At 53.3% G+C, this 18,184-nt stretch overlaps 1 protein-coding gene across 2 annotated transcripts; it reads left to right on the top strand.

The window, feature by feature from the left end:
• Window positions 1–404: 404 nt before the first annotated feature.
• On the top strand, window positions 405–14,903 carry ZNF839 (zinc finger protein 839). 2 transcript variants are annotated; one of them, XM_070477794.1, is made up of 8 exons: window positions 406–882; window positions 6,439–7,290; window positions 8,196–8,411; window positions 9,996–10,088; window positions 10,763–10,912; window positions 13,130–13,270; window positions 13,424–13,553; window positions 14,605–14,903. In XM_070477794.1, exons 1-8 carry the CDS (start codon window positions 595–597, stop codon window positions 14,802–14,804), a joined length of 2,070 nt encoding a protein of 689 aa, XP_070333895.1. In that variant the 5' UTR covers window positions 406–594; the 3' UTR covers window positions 14,805–14,903. The 2 variants fall into 2 exon arrangements, with proteins under 2 accessions (XP_070333896.1, XP_070333895.1); XM_070477795.1 differs by lacking the exon at window positions 8,196–8,411 and having other exon boundaries at window positions 405–882.
• Window positions 14,904–18,184: the final 3,281 nt, after the last annotated feature.

The following is an 18,184-nucleotide window of genomic DNA, read 5'->3' as shown; positions in this document are numbered from 1 at the left end:
AGTCCCTTTGCCAGATCCCCAGGTTGGGAGATCTGTTGTAGGTCCTAGAAATGTCTTAACCCCGTGAGAATTTATTTGGTGTAACTGTTCTGCAGTTTGTGGGTCGTCTGCTTTGCGACTCTATGGTGGGGTTAACCTCCAACCTCCGCTAAGAGGGCTAATGCCGCACCCAGGCCTGCTGCACCCAGAGCCCCTGCCCCTGTCGCAGGCCACTGCTGACCCATGCCTCCGCAGATCCAGACAGGGTCTTCAGGTGACGCTGAGAGCGTTTGGACAATATGATGTTAGGCCAGGAGCTCTGGAACCTCGAAGACGTTTTGCTGGACACCTCTTGCTTGGGATGATATGTGAAAGATGAACAAAGCCTGGCAATGAGGCAATGTGGCTGGGTAGCCTCCTCGGGGCGGAGAAAGGGCGGTAGGGCGGGGCCATCTGAAGCCACGCCCACTGATCGGCTCTGTCAGGTGCGGTCGCCTTCCGCCTTCCGAGGTGTCTTGGCCTGCGGGGCACTCGTAGCTGGCTCCCTTCCCAGGTGACGCACATTTGAGCCGCCGGCGCTCGGCGACCCGGGTTCGAGTCCCCGCGTCGGCTGTCATGGCGGACGCGGAGCCGGAAGCTGAGGATGGCTGTGAGGACGGCTGCAGCGGCGGCCGGGCTCCCTTTTCCCAACGCGGGAGCGCCGCGCGCGTGGCCCCGCTGGGCCCCGAGCAACTGCGCCAGGTCCTGGAGCAGGTGACGAAGGCGCAGCCGCCCGCGGAGCCGCCGCCGCCGCCCTGCGTGCTGGACGCGGCGCGGCGGCTGCGGGACGCGGCCCAGCAGGCAGCCCTGCAGCGGGGCCCCGGGGCCGAGCCCCCGCGCCCGCCGCGCCTGCTGCCTCCGCAGGTGAGGCGCCGGGAGGGGCCGTGGGGAAACTGAGGCCCGGAGGGGGCCGAGAGGGCTCGCGCGGGGAAGGAAGTCTTCTCCGCTTGGGCCTTAGAGCCTCCCTGCCCGAGAGACCGGCCGTTAAAGTTCAGGGCATCCCCATACTCGGCTCCCTGGGGACGGCAGGCCCCCCGCCCCTGTCAGCGCGCCCGGCACCGTCAGCTCCACGCCGCCAGGCTCCTGCCCGGGGCTCCTCTCGCGGACGTTTCGTCCCGATTTCTTTGAGCACTCACGGTGTCCAGGAGCTGCGGCGGGTGCGGCGTTTGAACACAGTCCGTGAAGAGAGGCCGGACCTGGGGGCTGCTCCAGAGTGAGGGGTTCCCAGGCCTGACACCGGAGCGGAGACCTGAATGGATTAAGAGGAACCAACGTAGAGTCTTTCAGGTGGAAGGTGCTGCAAGTGGCCCGGCCGAAACTCGGGGGCAGAACGAAGTACATTCTAGTGACTTGATGCAGCACCTTCCGCTCGCAGTGGTGGCGTCTGCGTTTGCAACCCCTGTTACAGACCCGGCCGCTGCCTGACGTTCGCTTAATGAATGAAACCCTGATTCCCAGGTCTCACAGCTCTTGGCCGCTAAGGAAGCTGGAACTCGAACATGGGTTTTCCCATCCCAGAGGGTCCAGGTAGCATCTGAGCCTGTGGTCGTTCATGTCACCTGTAAAGTCACATCCCCTTTCAGCACTGGGCTTGTAAATGTCACCTTGCTTCTTACTCCAAAAGTGCCACAGAGATCCTGCCGTTAGAAGACATAGGTCGAGAATGGAATCGGCAGGCTTCACTGAGTTCATGTTTTTGTTTCTGACTGAGGGATTTGGCCAGTTTAGAGTCGTACCCAGTTGGGCATCAAGACTGGAGAGTTGTCTCACTAAAGTCTGGGGAGACAAGTAGGACTGCCCAAACATCAAACCTTCTTAGAAGTGTGACCTTGGGTAATTCTAACTCTTTTGACTTTGGCTTCCTCATTTGTAGGAGGTTTGTCTCCTACTGCGCTGAAGAAACAAATGCCTCCCACTGCAGCCCTGCACGGCAGGTCTGTGGAGTCAGAAGGGCTCCGGTGGCTGAGTCCGTCTCCTCTCTGTATCCGGCACTGTGCTGGACTGCTTGGGTCTCAGCAACCGCACAGAAGTGTTTTCATCAGCATTTTACAGATGAAGGAGCTGAGAGAGGCTGAGTGATCACCTCACGGCTCCCCAGGCATGGCTGCACTCCAGGGCCTGTTGAATGTGGCTCTGGCTTTTTGGATTAGATAACTTAGGAAAGAGTCCAAAAATGATGTATTCCCCAAAATGAAAGCAAACTTAATTGGAGTTAGATAGCATGATCATGTTCTGTAGCTCTTCTCATTCGGGTGATATAAATGCTTAATGTATTCATGATACTGTACTGTGGCTTTGCATTCAGTTCTGGTAATACCCTTTGCCCCCGGCTGTGCCACAAAGGCCACAGAGACACCCGAGATGGAGGTTATGATGTGACCAGGAGGTGACTCATCACTCAGATAACTTCTGGTCACGGTCAGAAAGCTAGAGATACTCACTAAATAGGACAGTGAGCCAAATGCACTGAGAAAGGGCGAGGTTGTTTCTGGCCAAGGGGATGAGAAGGGGTGGTCTGAACTAGACCTGGGAGGGTGGGTCCGAGCTGAAAATGCAGAAGAGGAGAGGCGATGAGGGGTGGGGGGGGACCCGGGGGGTGGGGGGGGACCCGGACCCTGGTGTGATTGGAGAACACAGGCAGGGGAGGATGGTGTGGATTAGAAGGTACAGACCGAGTGAACACACTCCCAGGGGAGGATGGTGTGGATTAGAAGGTACAGACCGAGTGAACACACTCCCAGGGGAGGATGGTGTGGATTAGAAGGTACAGACCGAGTGAACACACTCCCAGGGGAGGATGGTGTGGATTAGAAGGTACAGACTGAGTGAACACACTCCCTCAGGTCAGCTCCTACCCCTCCCATCTTTGTTCCTTGCGCCACAGAGATATTTCCGGTTTCCTCCACACAAAGTGCCCCTTTTCATGCATCCATGCATTCACACATTTTTTCCTTACACCTAGAATATCTGTTCCAAAAATTCTACTCATCCTACAAGTTCCCCTGCGGAGGTCACCTCTTCCAGGAAGCCTACCAGCCCTGAGCTGTTCCCTGCTTCTCTTACTGCACCTGTTGCACCACGGTGGTGGTGTTTTCCTATCAGCATTCCTTGATTAACCTAGTCTGCCTTCAGATTTACCAGTGGAGCTTTTGAAAGTACAGGTGTTGAGGCAAAGTACAGACCTGAGTCAGTAGGCCTGCAAGTGACAGGCATGGCAGGGGAAACCCCACCTCCCCATGGGTGAGGCTGGGACCTGGCTTCTTTTTTTTTTTTCCTTTTTTCCTAAAACAGACAACAAAGGGTAGGAAATGAGGAACCCACAATAGTTGACAAGGTTTAAGAGTCTCTAGTTGAAGGAACAAAACATCACTGCTTTAATTTCAATCCCAATACATATGGCACTTTATGGGGACTTGCCCACGTGATACAGAGCGAAGAAGTGAAGTCGCTCAGTTGTGTCCGACTCTTTGCGACCCCATGGACTGTAGCCCCCCAAGCTCCTCGGTCCATGGGATTTTCCAGGCATGAATACTGGAGTGGGTTGCCATTTCCTTCTCCAAGGACCTGACTTCTTTATGAATTTGCCCCCAGTGATACTTAGGAAAAGTTTGTTGAATGAAATAGACATATAACAGGTACCAGGTAGAATACCCACTTGGTAAACTAGTCTGCAGAGCAGATTAAAAAATCAGACCAGCTTTGCCTCTGTGGTAATTCAGAAACAATAGGATTTGCTCTGTGTGTGTGTGTCTGTGTGTGTGTGTCTGTCTGATCTGATAATACCTCAAGAGCTTAGAGAAACATCCTAAGTGATTGGTAGTAAAAAGAAACAAATGTGATTCTTAAAAGATATGCAAAGTAAAGCTAGTTGTCATTTGATTCATAGTGGCTCAGGGCCAGCTCTGCACACCTCCTCAAAAACCAATATATTGAATTGTCTGCTGTTTGTAGTATGTATATAATGTGCAGACAGATATATTCCAACCTCCAGCTTGATTTCATTGTGGGTTTTCATTCCGTCCTGTGTTATGTTTTGATTGACCCTCTCCTTGGTAGAGGGGTTGAGTCCAAAGGGCCTGTTGGTGGCCGCCCTGTTAGTGATGGTTCCCAGCGGGGGCAGTTTTGCCCCACACAGGGCACTTGGCACGTCTGGCACTATTTTGGTTTTGGTTTTCATCTGTTTGGCTGCACTGGGACTTAGCTGCAGCACACGGGGTCTTCATTGTGGAGCACAGGCTCTGGAGTGCGGTGCCCCGGCTTAGTTGCCCAGAGACACGTGGGATGTTAGTTCCCCCAACCAGGGGTGGAACCCACATCTCTTGCACTGGAAAGCAGGTTCTTAACCACTGGACCCCCAGGGAAGTCCCTGGAGACATTTTTGATGATAACAGCTTGGGGAGTGCTGCTGGCTTCCGCTGGGTGGAGGCGGGGCTGTGCTCAACGCTGCCCAGCTCAGCTGGCATGACAGGCTTACTGGTCCAAGATGTCAGCTGTGGCGAGTTGAGAAAGCCAGCTCTGGGTGATGAGGTTTATCTGTCTTTTCTCCCTGAAGAAAGATGCTCTTTGTTTCTGCTCAGTGACGGCAGGAACCTCGTTTTGCTGCCCCCTTCCCCCCGACGTTGTATCAGGCACAAGGTCACTGCTCAGTAACTTGGTGAGGACTTCCCTGGGAGTCTGGTGGCTAAGACTCCACACTCCCAGTGCAGGGGGCCCAGTTTGATCCCTGGTCAGGGGACTAGATCTTGCATGTCACAACTAAGAGTTTGCATGCTACACTAAAGATCCCCTGTGCTAGAGTAAAGATTGAAGATACCGAGTGTTGAAACTAAAACCCAGCATGATCAAATAAATAAATATTCTTTTTAAAAAATACTTGTGGAACCTAGTTGGCCGCAGCCCTCCCCTTTGGTGGGTGCTTTCTGTTACAGACGGCGCTGCCTTCAACCTCCTAGACATACATCCCTGTGCCAGTGCCAGTGTTTCTTCTGGGATCCAAGAAGCAAGATTGCTGGGTCAAAAAGCACGTGCATTTAAAATTTTGTTAGGGACTTCCCTGGCCATTCAGTGGTTAGGACTCTGCTTTTTTACTGCCAAGGGCTCAGATTCTATCCCTGGTCGGGAAACTAAGATCCCACAAGCCATGGGGCCAAAAGGATAAAATAAAATTTTGTTAGATGTTAAAAAATAAAAGTTGGTGAAGAAATGCAGCCCATTTCCTAGATGTGTGCCCTGGTGTGTACACACACATCTGCGATCCGTGACGGCACAAAGCAGACGGAGAGCGCAGGGCGGGAGGCCACCTGTTGCCTCATGCTACAGAGCAATGAGCGCCCGAGGGCTATGCACCTCCCTACGGATGAATTTCACAAGCACGATAGGGAAAAACCCCACCAGCATACCAGAGATGATGGTCACTTATATAACGTTTGAAAACACATCAAAACAGAACTACTTATTTTTAGGGATACCTACAAGTGTAATGTGGGCTTCCCTGGTAGCTCAGCTGGTAAAGAATCCGCCTGCAATGCAGGAGACCTGGGTTCGATCCCTGGGTTGGGAAGATGCCCTGGAGGAGGGCATGGCAACCCACTCCAGTATTTTTGCCTGGAGAATCCCCATGGACAGAGGTGGGCTGTAGTCCATTGGGTCGCAGACTTGGACACGACTGAGCGACTAAGCACAAGTGTGATATAAAGAACACATGCAAACACCAAACAGCACATTCGGGGCAGGGCGGAAAAAAGGCATGCAGACTGCAGACTGGAGGCCAGAGGACGTCCCAGTCTAGTAGTGTGGCGTGGCATAACAGGTGGTAGGGACCTGAGTTGCATAGTTCTTCATGGCTTTTTTGATTTCCAGAATTTCACTGAAAACTTTAAAAAAATAAGGCCACGTATTGAACTGAGTCCAATTTAGAGTACTAAGAAAAAGTACACATGTGGTAAAACTATAAAGAAGGATATTTTTTAATGGTTCATGAGCTCAACTGAGTGGATTATTTAAAAAAATGATGTAGTAGATACTGGTTTAGCTAAAGAGTTGATTCGGTTTTTTCCATAAGATTGTACAGAAAAACCTGAAGGAACTTTTTGGCCAACCCAGTGCTATCAGAAGGCATTTATGTAGGAGTGGTCAGTAGTTACTTGAACTTTTTGTGTATATAAGCAAATGCTTCTTATATATGCAAGTACAAGAGATGTGCTATTAAATGTGATATTAACATCAAATGTGATGTAAAATAGATGACTATGGACTGGGCAGAAAGGTTGAGAAACATCAGTGTAAACACAATAGATGTAGAGTTTTCTTATATATAAGATGTGTAAGTTAGAAAAAAATTTCAGCAGTGGATTAAAGACGGGAACAAAATTGTGGAAATGTTGATAAGCACAGTGCTTCTTTTCTTTTTCTGTCTTTAAGCAATTGGAAGCCATTTGCATCAAGGTAAGATCTGGAGAGATGAAAGGCCAGGAAAAGCCGATGCCCGCACTGGCCGCCATCCAGCCCAAGTCGGCCAGGCCAGGCCCACCGCCCAGCGGGCACTGCAGTGCGGTGGGGCTCAGCTCTCAGCTTCTGGGGACACCGCCACGTGTCCTGAGTCACCCACCCCCACCTCCTGTTCACGTGTTCATCCAGAGGCCGCTGCCCGCCCTCCGGCCAGTCCCCGTGAAGACAGTCTTGGCCGCTGAGCCTCTGAGTGGACAGAGCACTGCAGCAGTCCCTCCGTCGGCCTCTGACCTGCCAGTGATCACATCTGTTTCATCCAGTTCAGCAAATTTATTTATTTCCAGCTCGCAAACAAAACACGCTGAGAAACTAAAGAAGTCTTTAAAAGTGAAAACACGTTCTGGACGGATATCTCGACCTCCCAAGTATAAAGCTAAAGATTATAAATTCATCAAGACAGAGGATTTGGCCGAAGGTCACCCATCCGACTCCGACGACTACGCCGAGCTGAGTGTGGAAGAAGATGAAGACCAGAGAGGAAGGCAGGCGCTCTTCGACCTAGCAAGCTGCTCCCTGAGGCCCAAAACTTTCAAGTGTCAGACTTGTGAAAAGTCATACATAGGAAAGGGGGGGCTGGCCCGGCACTTTAAACTTCACCCAGGCCACAGCCAGCTGGAGCCTGATGCATCGCCGTCTGGGAAAGCCAACGGGAGTGTGATCGCGGGCCCCACGGAGGGTGAGACCAGCAGCCTGGCGTCCCGGGGGCCGCCCACGTCAGCTCTGCCAGTTGAGGAAGGGGCTGCGCCAGCACGGCGTGACCTGCAGGTAACCTTTCTGTCGGTGGTCGTGTCCCCGTTCCTGCTGTCCTTGACTTTACGTCATGTGTCCGCACTGCTGCTGGGTGGTCACGGAGAGGTGTGTCTCCTGTCTGGGCAGCCTGGCTCACTGAGTGCCCAGGAACACAGGTGCTGGTCCTGCAGGGCCAGTCAGGGAGACATCGCAAGCGCTCTTGCTGACGCTGACATGACCGTGGCCTTGGGGAAGGTTTGCGTGGGGGTGCTGGTCCACAAGGCTGCTTCCTGGACCGTCTGCAGTGACACGCGGCCTGCCGGGTTCCCTCCCCGCTCTTCCCCTTTTGAAACTCACAAAGCAGACCCAGTCACTGTGGATTTGCATTACCACGCCAGGATTTATTTACTGAAACCCAGTGTGTGTGGCGAGCATTTGTGTGCCGTGTGCACTGGTCCACTATTTCAAATACAGCAGTTGAGGTGTTCCCTGGCAGTCCAGTGGTTAGGACTCTGACCTTACACAGCCTGGTTAATTTTCTAAAATCCACCTCTCTTATATTTCCAAAGGATGACGTTTATGGTATTTGAAGTGTATCCAGTAAAAAAAAAAGTTTAAAAGTCATGGGTGAATTATGAATTAACAAAACTCAGGTCAATTTTTTAGGTGCCAGTGACATCAGATGAGTTTTTCATTTCATTTTGGGCACCACTCCATGATTATGGTTTGTCAGCCCATATTTGCAGGCTGGTGTTCATCTGATATCTTAAAGGGAACCTTTGTTTAAGATGCATTGATTATCATTAATGTGTCTTGATTATGCCCAGAAGAATAATTTACAAGTTTCTTGCTTTGACGATATTTTTTCTGCTCTAAGGTTTTCATTACAGAGTATAAAGCATGATTATTTTATTTTGGTTTGGGTGTGCACCCCAATCTAGAATGGTCAGTCTGTGGAAGTTGAAGAAGTGCTGGTGTCTGAACCAAAAAATGGAAGTTTTTCAGCCCTTTTGGGATCAGAGAGACATCCCGGACCTAGAGGAAGTGGCTACTCTGTGGTCCCCGCAGAGCCCAGCATGGCCGTCCTGGAGCGGAGTGGCGCGGCTCACCCGCCGGGGGGTGCTGGGGCCGCCAGGAGCAGGACCAGGCTCCAGGAGGTGCGTCGCTCTTAGAGCCCCGTTCTTGAAACCCGTGTCTCTGGCATGGTATGTGGCAACTCACTCCTAGGTTTCTGAATTTCAGAGTAAAATGCCCAGATCGACTCAAACAGTTCACCTGATGTGTAATGAGATGAATGCTCTATTCAAAGATAGCATTGCCGGAAATAATTCCTAGGTATACCAGCTGCTTACCTTTCTAACTCATAGAATAATTATAACTTGGGTTTGCGTGGAAGCAGTTTAGAAAAGAACAGAAATGATTCTTTTTTTTTGTAGAAAGTCTCAAGATACGAAAGTGTGTTTTGGGTTATGAACTCTAGAATCTCCATTTTAGCCCCTTGAAGGTATGTTTATTGAATTTAGTTGGATTGGCGTAGAAGAGGGGGACCCCCAACTTATATTGTCTTTGGCGAGGATGTATTTATTTGCCTGCATCTTAAAATAAGTAAAAAAAAATAGCAAAGGGATATCACAGATAAGGTCGTGAGACAACTGGCCCCAGAGAGAGTGGCTTTCTGGGCCCTGGGCCTCCTAACTACACATGAGGGGAAAGTGGTTTTCAGAGAGGAAATGGGTTTCCTAGAAAGCCTAGGAGGCTGCAGGGTCCAGCGGGAATTTAAACCCGGGTGAATTAACTTTCCTCCTCATGGGCTTGTTACCATGTCCTGGCTGAGTGAGCTTTAGGAGTAGGAGGTCAGGTGGCTTCTGATGTTTTTCGCTCACTAACATTCTAAATGAGTGAATGGCTTCCATCCTGGGAGCACTTACTGCTGGGTTCCAGCTGCGCTCAGTTCCCTGTGGGTCAGTAGCTCCGCTTAGATGAGGAACTGGAGCCTCAGAGACGCTCCCCGCTGGCTCCAGGTCACCCCACGTAGAGCGGTGGCAGACGCAGCCCTGGGTCAGGCCAGTGAGGCCACCAGAGCGCGTGGCCTGGACCCGCAGCGCGCGCTGTCCCGTGGAGAATCAGGGGCCCTCTGAGGAGCGCCTCTCTTGATCCTGCACGAGAGAAGCTCCCAGGGATGGGCACTGGTTGACACATGACTGGGGGTGTCCAGTATTGGGCCCCGTCCAGGGTGTGGGGGGACACCGTGCCCACGACGCCTCTTTTCCCGTCACTCACTCCAGTCCCGTCCCGAGGACTGCACCCTCCTGCGTCTTCCACGCCCCCCAGCCCAGCCCCTTCCCAGGTCCTCGTCCCCTCCTGCCTATACCGTACCCTGGTGTGGTCTCCTGGCTGCGGGCTGCCTCGAGACTTGCCTGCATTTTCAGCTCTGGCACCAGTTGGTGAGCCCTGGGAGTAGAAACCCAATTCCCCAGCGCTAATGTGTCCTTCTCCAGGGTCTGGTACCCACTGCTCGCTCAGGGCTCCGTTGGGGGGTCAAAGTCTGAATGCAGACTTGATCACAGGACTTGTTATGTGTGAGCATGTAAGCTATGTAGTAATAGGCACAGTGCTCCCAGTTGAGAGTTGCTTAGTCACTGAGACTTTAGCGAACTTTCTGTCTTCTGTGGTTTTTGTTGCAACAACTTGCTGGCTGCTGGGAAATTCTTTCAAACATGTCAAATGCTTGCTTCCGGCAGTTTCTCCACCAGTGTGACCGGGACGATCTAGTGGAGTTGGCCCTGCCTCAGCTGGCTCAGGTCGTGACCGTGTATGAATTTCTTCTGATGAAGGTGGGTCTTCTTAGTGTTTCTGAGTGACTGAGGGGATGATCTGAAGTGATTTAGAAAGGCATCCTTTGTAATATTTTCCTAGAAGGAGCCAGGCCTTGGGAGTCATCTCTCCCCATGCAGGGCTGAAGTGAGCCGGCTGGTCCCGCCCGGGTGTCCCGCACGGGGCCGCCAGGCAGGCCTGCGTGCACTCGGTGTGCGGGAGGCGCCGCGGTCACCTTCCCTCTCGCACCCACGCCCCTGCCCGCCGCCTCCAGGGCAGTGCCGTCCCCGAGGAGCCCGCTCTGAGATGCGGCCTTGCCACCTGCACCCACTCTTCCAGGAGGCACCCCCAGGAGTGGAGGCCTGGTCCTCCCCCAGCTGCCGGCCCCAGAACGTGCCTGTTTGGTCCTCAGAGCCTGTCTGTCCTGTCCCCGGCCACCATTGTCCGCGGCCCTCCGCCGGGCTGGCTTGTTTCCTGGGCTGCTTCTCCCAGGCCGTCCGCTGCCCCGCGGAGCACAGTGCGGGGCACGGGTGGGCTCTCTCAGGAGAGTGAAGGCCGAGTCTGCTGACAGCGGCTCGGGGCTTAGGAGTGCCCTTCCCGCCTTAAGAGTCCTCTCTCTATTTCCCACGTCTCTGCCTTGGGTTTAAACATCTTTTTTTTTTTTTTTTTCTTTGTCATCTTTATCTTCACTGAGGTTGAAAAAGGTCATCTAGCAAAACCTCTCTTCCCAGCTGTATACAAGGAGTTTGAAGAGCTGCATAAAATGGTTAAGAAAATGTGTCAAGATTACCTCCATAGTTCTGGACCCTGTTCTGAGGAGCCCCTGGAAGTAAACAACAGTAAGGTAACAAGCTCCCGTGGGAAGTTCCGCCCAGAGCCAAGGGAACACTGTTCAGCAGAGGAGGACGAGGTTTATTTTAGTCATGACATCTTCATAGTCAGCTTCTGTTTAGCTCTTTCTTCCATCAAGGAGGTTTGTTTTTTTCTTAATATAAAAGTGATACATGCTTTTTTCAGAAAACTCAGAAATGCAGATAAGCTATAAAAAAAAATGGAAACACCCACCATCCTCCTACTCACTGATGATCACAGTGAATAGGTGGTATTTTTTCTTCATTATGTAGGTTTTTGCAAAGGGATGAATTACACAGGGACCAGTAGTTATTGTCTGTGGTTGTGTTCACAGAGTTCCCATTTCAGTATCCTTGCCTTTAGCTATTTTGGGTCCTTGACAAAAATATGTTGTGAACTGACGTGGTTTTACTTGTTTTGAGTAAAACCTTCTGCTGGGCAGAGCGTGTGCCCGTGGGCAGGTCATCCAGGAGAACTTCTTGCGCCCAGCTCAGAGACTCAGGTCCTCACCCCACCGAGCACCTCCGACTGCGCCAAGTCCCCACACCCTCCCCCCTCGGCGAGGGCGGCACTGAATTATCAGTTGTCTTTTCCGGCTTTCACAGTGCCGTGGTTCTCAATAGTCTGGGTTTGCCACACTCTTTCACAGCATGGGTGAGCTTGGAGGGTATCATGCTGAGTGAGAGAAGTCAGACAGAGGAGGGCAAATGCCGTATTGTCTCACTTACATTTAGAATCTCAACACGCACAACAAACCAGTGAACACAGCAAGAAAGCAGGTGAACAGCACGGGGTCAGGTGCATTAAAATGAGTAACACTTAGGCCATGTTGACTTTAACTGCTCCTAACATCTGATCTTACCGACGATGGAGCTGCCTGTCTAGAAAGGGTAGTGTTTCAGAGAGTCACTGCTTCTATAGCAAGAAGTATCTTGATCCACATTGTAACATACCATATGGGATTTTTTGGGTTGTCCACAGCAGTTTTATACAAATTCAGTACTTAAACTGATTAGCATCTGTTTTCTTTGGCTGCGCTGTGTCTTTGTTGCTGCTGCGGTGAGCAGGGGCTGCTCTGAGGCAGTGCTTGGCTTCTCCCTGCACTGGCTTCTCTCGTGGAGCATGGGCTCCAGGGTGCTCAGGCTCAGTAGCTGTGGCTCCCGGGCTCCAGGGTGCTCAGGCTCAGTAGCTGTGGCTCCCGGGCTCCAGGGTGCTCAGGCTCAGTAGCTGTGGCTCCCGGGCTCCAGGGTGCTCAGGCTCAGTAGCTGTGGCTCCCGGGCTCCAGGGTGCTCAGGCTCAGTAGCTGTGGCTCCCGGGCTCCAGGGTGCTCAGGCTCAGTAGCTGTGGCTCCCGGGCTCCAGGGTGCTCAGGCTCAGTAGCTGTGGCTCCCGGGCTCCAGGGTGCTCAGGCTCAGTAGCTGTGGCTCCCGGGCTCCAGGGTGCTCAGGCTCAGTAGCTGTGGCTCCCGGGCTCCAGGGTGCTCAGGCTCAGTAGCTGTGGCTCCCGGGCTCCAGGGTGCTCAGGCTCAGTAGCTGTGGCTCCCGGGCTCCAGGGTGCTCAGGCTCAGTAGCTGTGGCTCCCGGGCTCCAGGGTGCTCAGGCTCAGTAGCTGTGGCTCCCGGGCTCCAGGGTGCTCAGGCTCAGTAGCTGTGGTTCCCGGGCTCCAGGGTGCTCAGGCTCAGTAGCTGTGGCTCCCGGGCTCCAGGGTGCTCAGGCTCAGTAGCTGTGGCTCCCGGGCTCCAGGGTGCTCAGGCTCAGTAGCTGTGGCTCCCAGGCTTAGTTGCCCTGAGGCATGTGGGATCTTCCTGGACCAGGGATCAAACCTGGGTCTCCTACATGAGCAGGAGAATTCTTTACCCCCGAGCCCCCAAGGAAGTCCTGTGTTTTATCTCCTTAAGTGACATAGCTTTTTGCTAAGCCTCACATAGATGCCCCGGTGGGCAGTGGTCACCTGCCTGTTTATAACCTGCCAGTTGAGCAGGCGTGGATGCCATCCAGGAGGAAGAGTGGGCAAGAAAGTTACCGTGGTGTCAGACTAACATCATTCAGCTGTGACGACAGTTCATCTGCATCCTTCCCATTGTCTTCATGGCACCTTGCTGTACGGAGGGATGCCACAGGGTTAAACTCAGTCCTGTATTCTTAAGTGCGGACATGCTTCTGAATCTTGTGTTTTGAGTGAAGCATCTCTATGGGCCCCTTTCTTCTCAGGTTGCCGAGTCCTTAGGCATCACAGAGGAATTCCTAAGGAAAAAAGAAGTACATGCAGACTGCACTCCCTGCACATGCACCAGCCCGGAGGAGGCCCCGGAGGAGCTGGAGGAAGTGGGTCCACAGAAGAGGGCGCCTGAGGTGGGCGTGGCCCGAGGGGCACCAGGCCACCGTGAGGCCAGCGGGGAATTGTTGGGGTCGGACCTCTGGGACTCACAGCGCTTCTTCAGGAAGAAGAGGGGCTGGTTGGCCTGTTTCTTCCTAGTCTTAGCTGGTTGGGTCTTCTCTCCCTAGATTGCAGAGGACGGGCTGGCCTCAGTGAAAAGGACCAGGAGAGACGCTGTGCCCCAGGACCCCGCAGAGTGTCCTGCTGACGACGGGGGCCTGCAGAGGCTGGCCCCGTGTGCCCCAGCGGCTGGTGCAGGTAAGACGCCCCTCGCAGTGTGCACCCTGGGGCTCAGAGACCTGCTGCTGGGTGGGGACGGTGCGCCGGTGGCTGCGTTTCAGAGTCCCCTCTGGATTCTTAAGAGTTTCACCCCAGCCTCCCAGTGTTTATTCCCTAGGAGTCTTGGGTCTTTGGGGTTTTCTTGAGCCCTTTATTGGAATGAAGAGCTGCCTTGTGGTGCTGGGTGGGTTGTGCCTGGGAGGGCCCTGAGGAGCTGGGGAGACCCAAGAGCAAGGACAGGTCCCAGGACACATGAGCCCGTGGCTTGGCATCATGAAAGCCCTTTGGCTGTCAGTGCCAGCTGCGAGTTACCATTTGAAAACAAGGCACGTTCTAGCTTCTATTTTGGTGCTAGCCAGAACAGATCCATGAGACACCTGGAATATATTGCAGGCATACTCAGAATGATTATGTAACTTTCCAAAATGTTATCACAACTTCCTGATAACCTTACCTGATCCTTCAGTCAGTCAGTCACTTCAGTTGCTCACTCGTGTCTGACTCTACGGCTCCATGAATCGCAGCACGCCAGGCCTCCCTGTCCATCAGCAACTCCCGGAGTTTACTCAAACTCATGTCCATCGAGTCGGTGAAGCCATCTCATCCTCTGTCGGCCCCTTCCCCTCCTGCCCCCAATCCCTCCCAGCATTAAGGTCTTTTCCAATGAGTCAACCCTTTGCATGAGGTGGCCAAAGTATTGGAGTTTCAGCTTCAGCATCAGTCCTTCCAACTGATCTAATATAAAGAGGCCTCCTCCACTTCCGAACTTAGGACTTAATTCTTCCAGACAGGAGGGCAGGTTTATTCACTGAGAACAATGAGGACTCTGATACATGTTTGGAACACAGCTCCCCTCGCCTCACAGGTCTGAGTTTCCTGATAGTTCATCCATTCCTGGGAGCTGCCAAGTAACAAGGAGGGTTTATGTTTTTGTTTCGGGGGCAGGAAAGTTACTTTGGACTAGCTTGGTTTGGATAGTGATATGTGACCGACAACAGTACACAACTGACTGTTTTTCCGAACCATTTAGGTTTTGCCCCTGGAGTGAATAGGGGCGCCTCTCCGTGCCCTGAGGAAAGCCCCGCGATGCCGGCTCCTGAGCGTGACAGCAGTGTGGCACAGGCGGGCCGGCGGCCGGCAGCACTGGCTGGTTGGGCAGCTCACAGTGGGCCTGCAGACCCCACTGCCCCGCGCCAGGGTGCCCTGGGCCGGGGCTCCCCCATCCCTTAGGGGCACCGGGGACACGAGCCCAGCACCAGGTGGCGGCGTTCCCTGGGGAGAGTGTCCGGACGCTGGGGCTGGCCTGGGGAGCCCGGCTCTCTGCAGCACCTCAGTCTCCAGCCTGGAACCACAGAGGCGGGAAGTTTCCACGAGGCGTGTGGCTCCCACCCGAGCAGCCCCAAGTCCAGCCCCAGCGAGGCCCAGCCTCCGGAGGCCCCTGCCCCTCTGCCCAGGAAAGCGTGGTCCATGGACGCCGTGCCAGCCGACTGTGCGCACAGCACCGCGTCTGAGCCGGGGCCTCAGCCCAGCCAGGGCAGATGCCGAGTCTGGAGTGGGCCCTGCAGGCCACCGGGGCTGGGACCAGTTGCCCGGAGAGTCACGCAGACCAGGGGCTGGAGCCCGCGCCGCCGTCGGGGAGGTCGTGGCTTTTGAACTCAGTGACGGATGCCCCACGCTGTCATATCAGGAAGGGGAGCAGACGGTTGTTCAGACTCCAACGGGCTTCTCTTGTTCCATCCGGGTTCCGTAGCGCCTGGGGAGGGGGATGTTGTCACAGTGACGGACGCGGAGGGTCCTGCCCTGCAGCTGGGCCCCTGGAATGGCTCCTCTGGAAGCTTGGAGACGCAGCCCTCTCAGTGAGATGGGGTCAGAGCCGCAGCCCTAGATCTGTGTGGATTTTACCCAGAGAAGGTCTGTCTCGAGTGTGTATTTTTCTAATGTGAATACTGACACAAACGAACATTTTATTTATAAAGAATAACGTCTTTCTACCTCACTGTCTACCTTTTTCTACCTCTTGCTTGTTGTGATGATGGCAGATGCGTTACCTGGTGATGCACCCTCCGACACATCTAACCCTGGGCTCCTCTGCCAACTGTTGCAGGTGACACCGCTGCCCTGGTTCTGGGTTGTCTCCCCTGCCCCCCGGTCACAGAAAACTATGTCCCCTTTCTCCTCGGCGATGTTCTGCTTTATACCAGACTTGGTCCACACGAGAAGCTGCTTCCGGGTTCAGTAAATAAATAGGCAAGCTTGCTATCTGGGCAGCATTTTATTGGGAAGTAGGGAAGCATGTTGTCTGTGCTGACGCTTGGTGGAGAAGAGAGATGCACGGGACGGGAGCCACAGCCCCGCGATGTCCTGCCTGTAAAGCCACTTCCCAAGCGAGGTCTCGTCTCTTCTTGGGATGCTTTCCTCGGCTCTATCCTGGGGAGAAAGAGAGGGCCATTTGCCCACACTCAGATGAGAGCATCCAAAGGGCACAGCTGTCCTTCCCCGCACTGGCCGACACCATCAGGAAGGACCCTGGACGGCTGGGGCTGGGGCTGGGGCTGGGGGCTGCACCCTCCCTGTGCTGTGGAGGAGTGGGCTTTATTCTCAGGGAGTCGGTTGCCATGCCCTCTTCCAGGGGATCTTCCTGACCAAGGGATCAAACCTGTGTCTCTTGTGTCTCCCGGATTGGCAGGCAGATTCTTCACCACTGCACCACCTGGGAAGCCTCTGAGTTCCAAAGGGTAGGTCCAAACAGTCGCTAATCAGGGAAGTTGGACTGAGGGACTGAACCGAACTGAACCAGGGAAGGGAGGGCACAGAGAGACAAGGGGGGAGCAGCTGAGAAATGGTGCAGCCTTGGGGCAGGGTCACGGTTCCTCCTCCAGTGTTCAGTTGCTCAGTCGTGTCGACTCTGCACTCCATGAACTGCAGCAGGCCAGGCTTTCCTATTACCAAGCCCGGAGCTTACCCAAACTCATGTCCATTGAGTTGGTGATGCCATCCAACCATCTCATCCTCTGTCGTCCCCTTCTTCTGCCTTCAGTCTTGACCAGCATCAGAATCTTTCTAAAGAGTCGGTTCTTCCCATCAGATGGCCAAAGTATTGACGCTTCAGTGCCAGTCCTTCCAATGAATACTCAGGATACACAGAACAGTATCTTTGAGCTCTTCTGTTGAGTAGGTGTCCCAACAAATGGAACGTGTTAACTACTCGATGAGACCTTCTCCAGAGAGAAGGTCAGCCCCTGACTCCAGATGACCTCTGGCTTTAAAGAATGCAGGCCCTGTGGGCACCCTGCTCCTAATCAGAAAGCCCGCCCCCTCGACTGTAAGACCACACAGTGCCTCGCCCTCACCCCAGGTGGGACACACAGCTGTTTTTTGGTTATTTATATTTGGCTGTACTGGGTCTTCGTTGCTGTGCAGGCCTTGCTCTAGCTGCTGTGAGTGGGGACTACTCTAGTCACAGTGCCTGGGCTTTCACTGCTGTGAGTTCTCTTGTTGCGGGGCGCGGGCTCAGTAGCTGCAACACAGCGTTTCATCGCCCTTGCCATGTGGGATCTTCCTGGCTCAGGTATTGAACCTGTGTCTCCTGCATTGGCAGGCAGATTCTTCACTGAGCCACCATGGAAGCCCAGGATACACAGTTTTGAGGGCATTAGCCCAACGTGGCCCCCTTCACCTGGCAAAGCAATTCTTTCCTACTTCACACCAAATTGTCTCCAAGATTCAGTTCCGTGCCGGTGCATGGAGGCTGGGCTTCAGCATCAGCAGCATCATTCATTCCCATTAGTTCTCCCGGGCAACCAGGGTGTCCGTGGATGAGGTGTTAAGACAGGAAATGTCTGTCTCCAAAGGCTGAGCAGTTCTTCAGTGTCTCCCCTGAAGAACATTTACTCTTTAAGTACCACACCCCATCCCAATCCTAAAACCTGATCCATGCCTCCAAGGAGGGCTGGTCCAGCCCACCTGGCTTGGGACAGCAGCAGGGAGCCCTGGGGGCAGGCCCACCTGGCTTGGGACAGCAGCAGGGAGCCCTGGGGGCAGGATGCCCCTTCTGTTGAACGCCAGCCAGGCCGTTTCCAGGCTGCAGGACATCTGACGGACTACTATTATGATGGTTGGGATTTAATAAATACTGCTAAGGAGAGGAACAATAAGTTCTAAGAAATGCTGCTTTGGAATGCTTTGCACATACCAACTTACAGTGAGATTTGCTCCAAATACACCCACATCATACATAAAGTCTTTTATTTTTGGAATATTTTCTTTCTTTGCCTGGGAAGCACTTGTTCCTGAGCTGCTAGGACTTCAGTGTCATGAGACTACATCCCGTATCACATAGCATGAAGTTTCTCAGACTTCTGTTTCTGAGGGAGCAATGGCAGAATGGACCCCCAATATCTGGTTGCAAATATTGCCAAACTATAGGATTTAAACCAGAAGGACATGGAAGACACTTCACATGGCCAGTCGTGGCCTAAGTACAAAGACAGAGCAATTTTTTGGTAGCTAGTTTTCATCTGCATGATGCTGATCTTTACTCAGTGACCTCTAAGGTATTCTAGACACTACTTGTAATTACAAAGCTAAGCTGCGCTCAGTCGTGTCCAGCT

This window comes from Odocoileus virginianus, chromosome 16, assembly GCF_023699985.2.
Source record: "Odocoileus virginianus isolate 20LAN1187 ecotype Illinois chromosome 16, Ovbor_1.2, whole genome shotgun sequence".
Lineage (NCBI taxonomy): Eukaryota > Metazoa > Chordata > Mammalia > Artiodactyla > Cervidae > Odocoileus > Odocoileus virginianus.
The sequence above is the reverse complement of the archived record's forward strand: the minus strand, read 5'-3'. Positions and strand labels throughout refer to the sequence as shown.

Coding starts and splice junctions, on each gene's coding strand:
- ZNF839 (XM_070477794.1), top strand. CDS start 595: ATGGCGGACGCGGAGCCGGAAGCTGAGGATGGCTGTGAGGACGGCTGC. Junction 10,089..10,762: donor ATGAATTTCTTCTGATGAAG/GTGGGTCTTCTT, acceptor ATCTTCACTGAG/GTTGAAAAAGGTCATCTAGC. Junction 10,913..13,129: donor TGGAAGTAAACAACAGTAAG/GTAACAAGCTCC, acceptor CTTTCTTCTCAG/GTTGCCGAGTCCTTAGGCAT.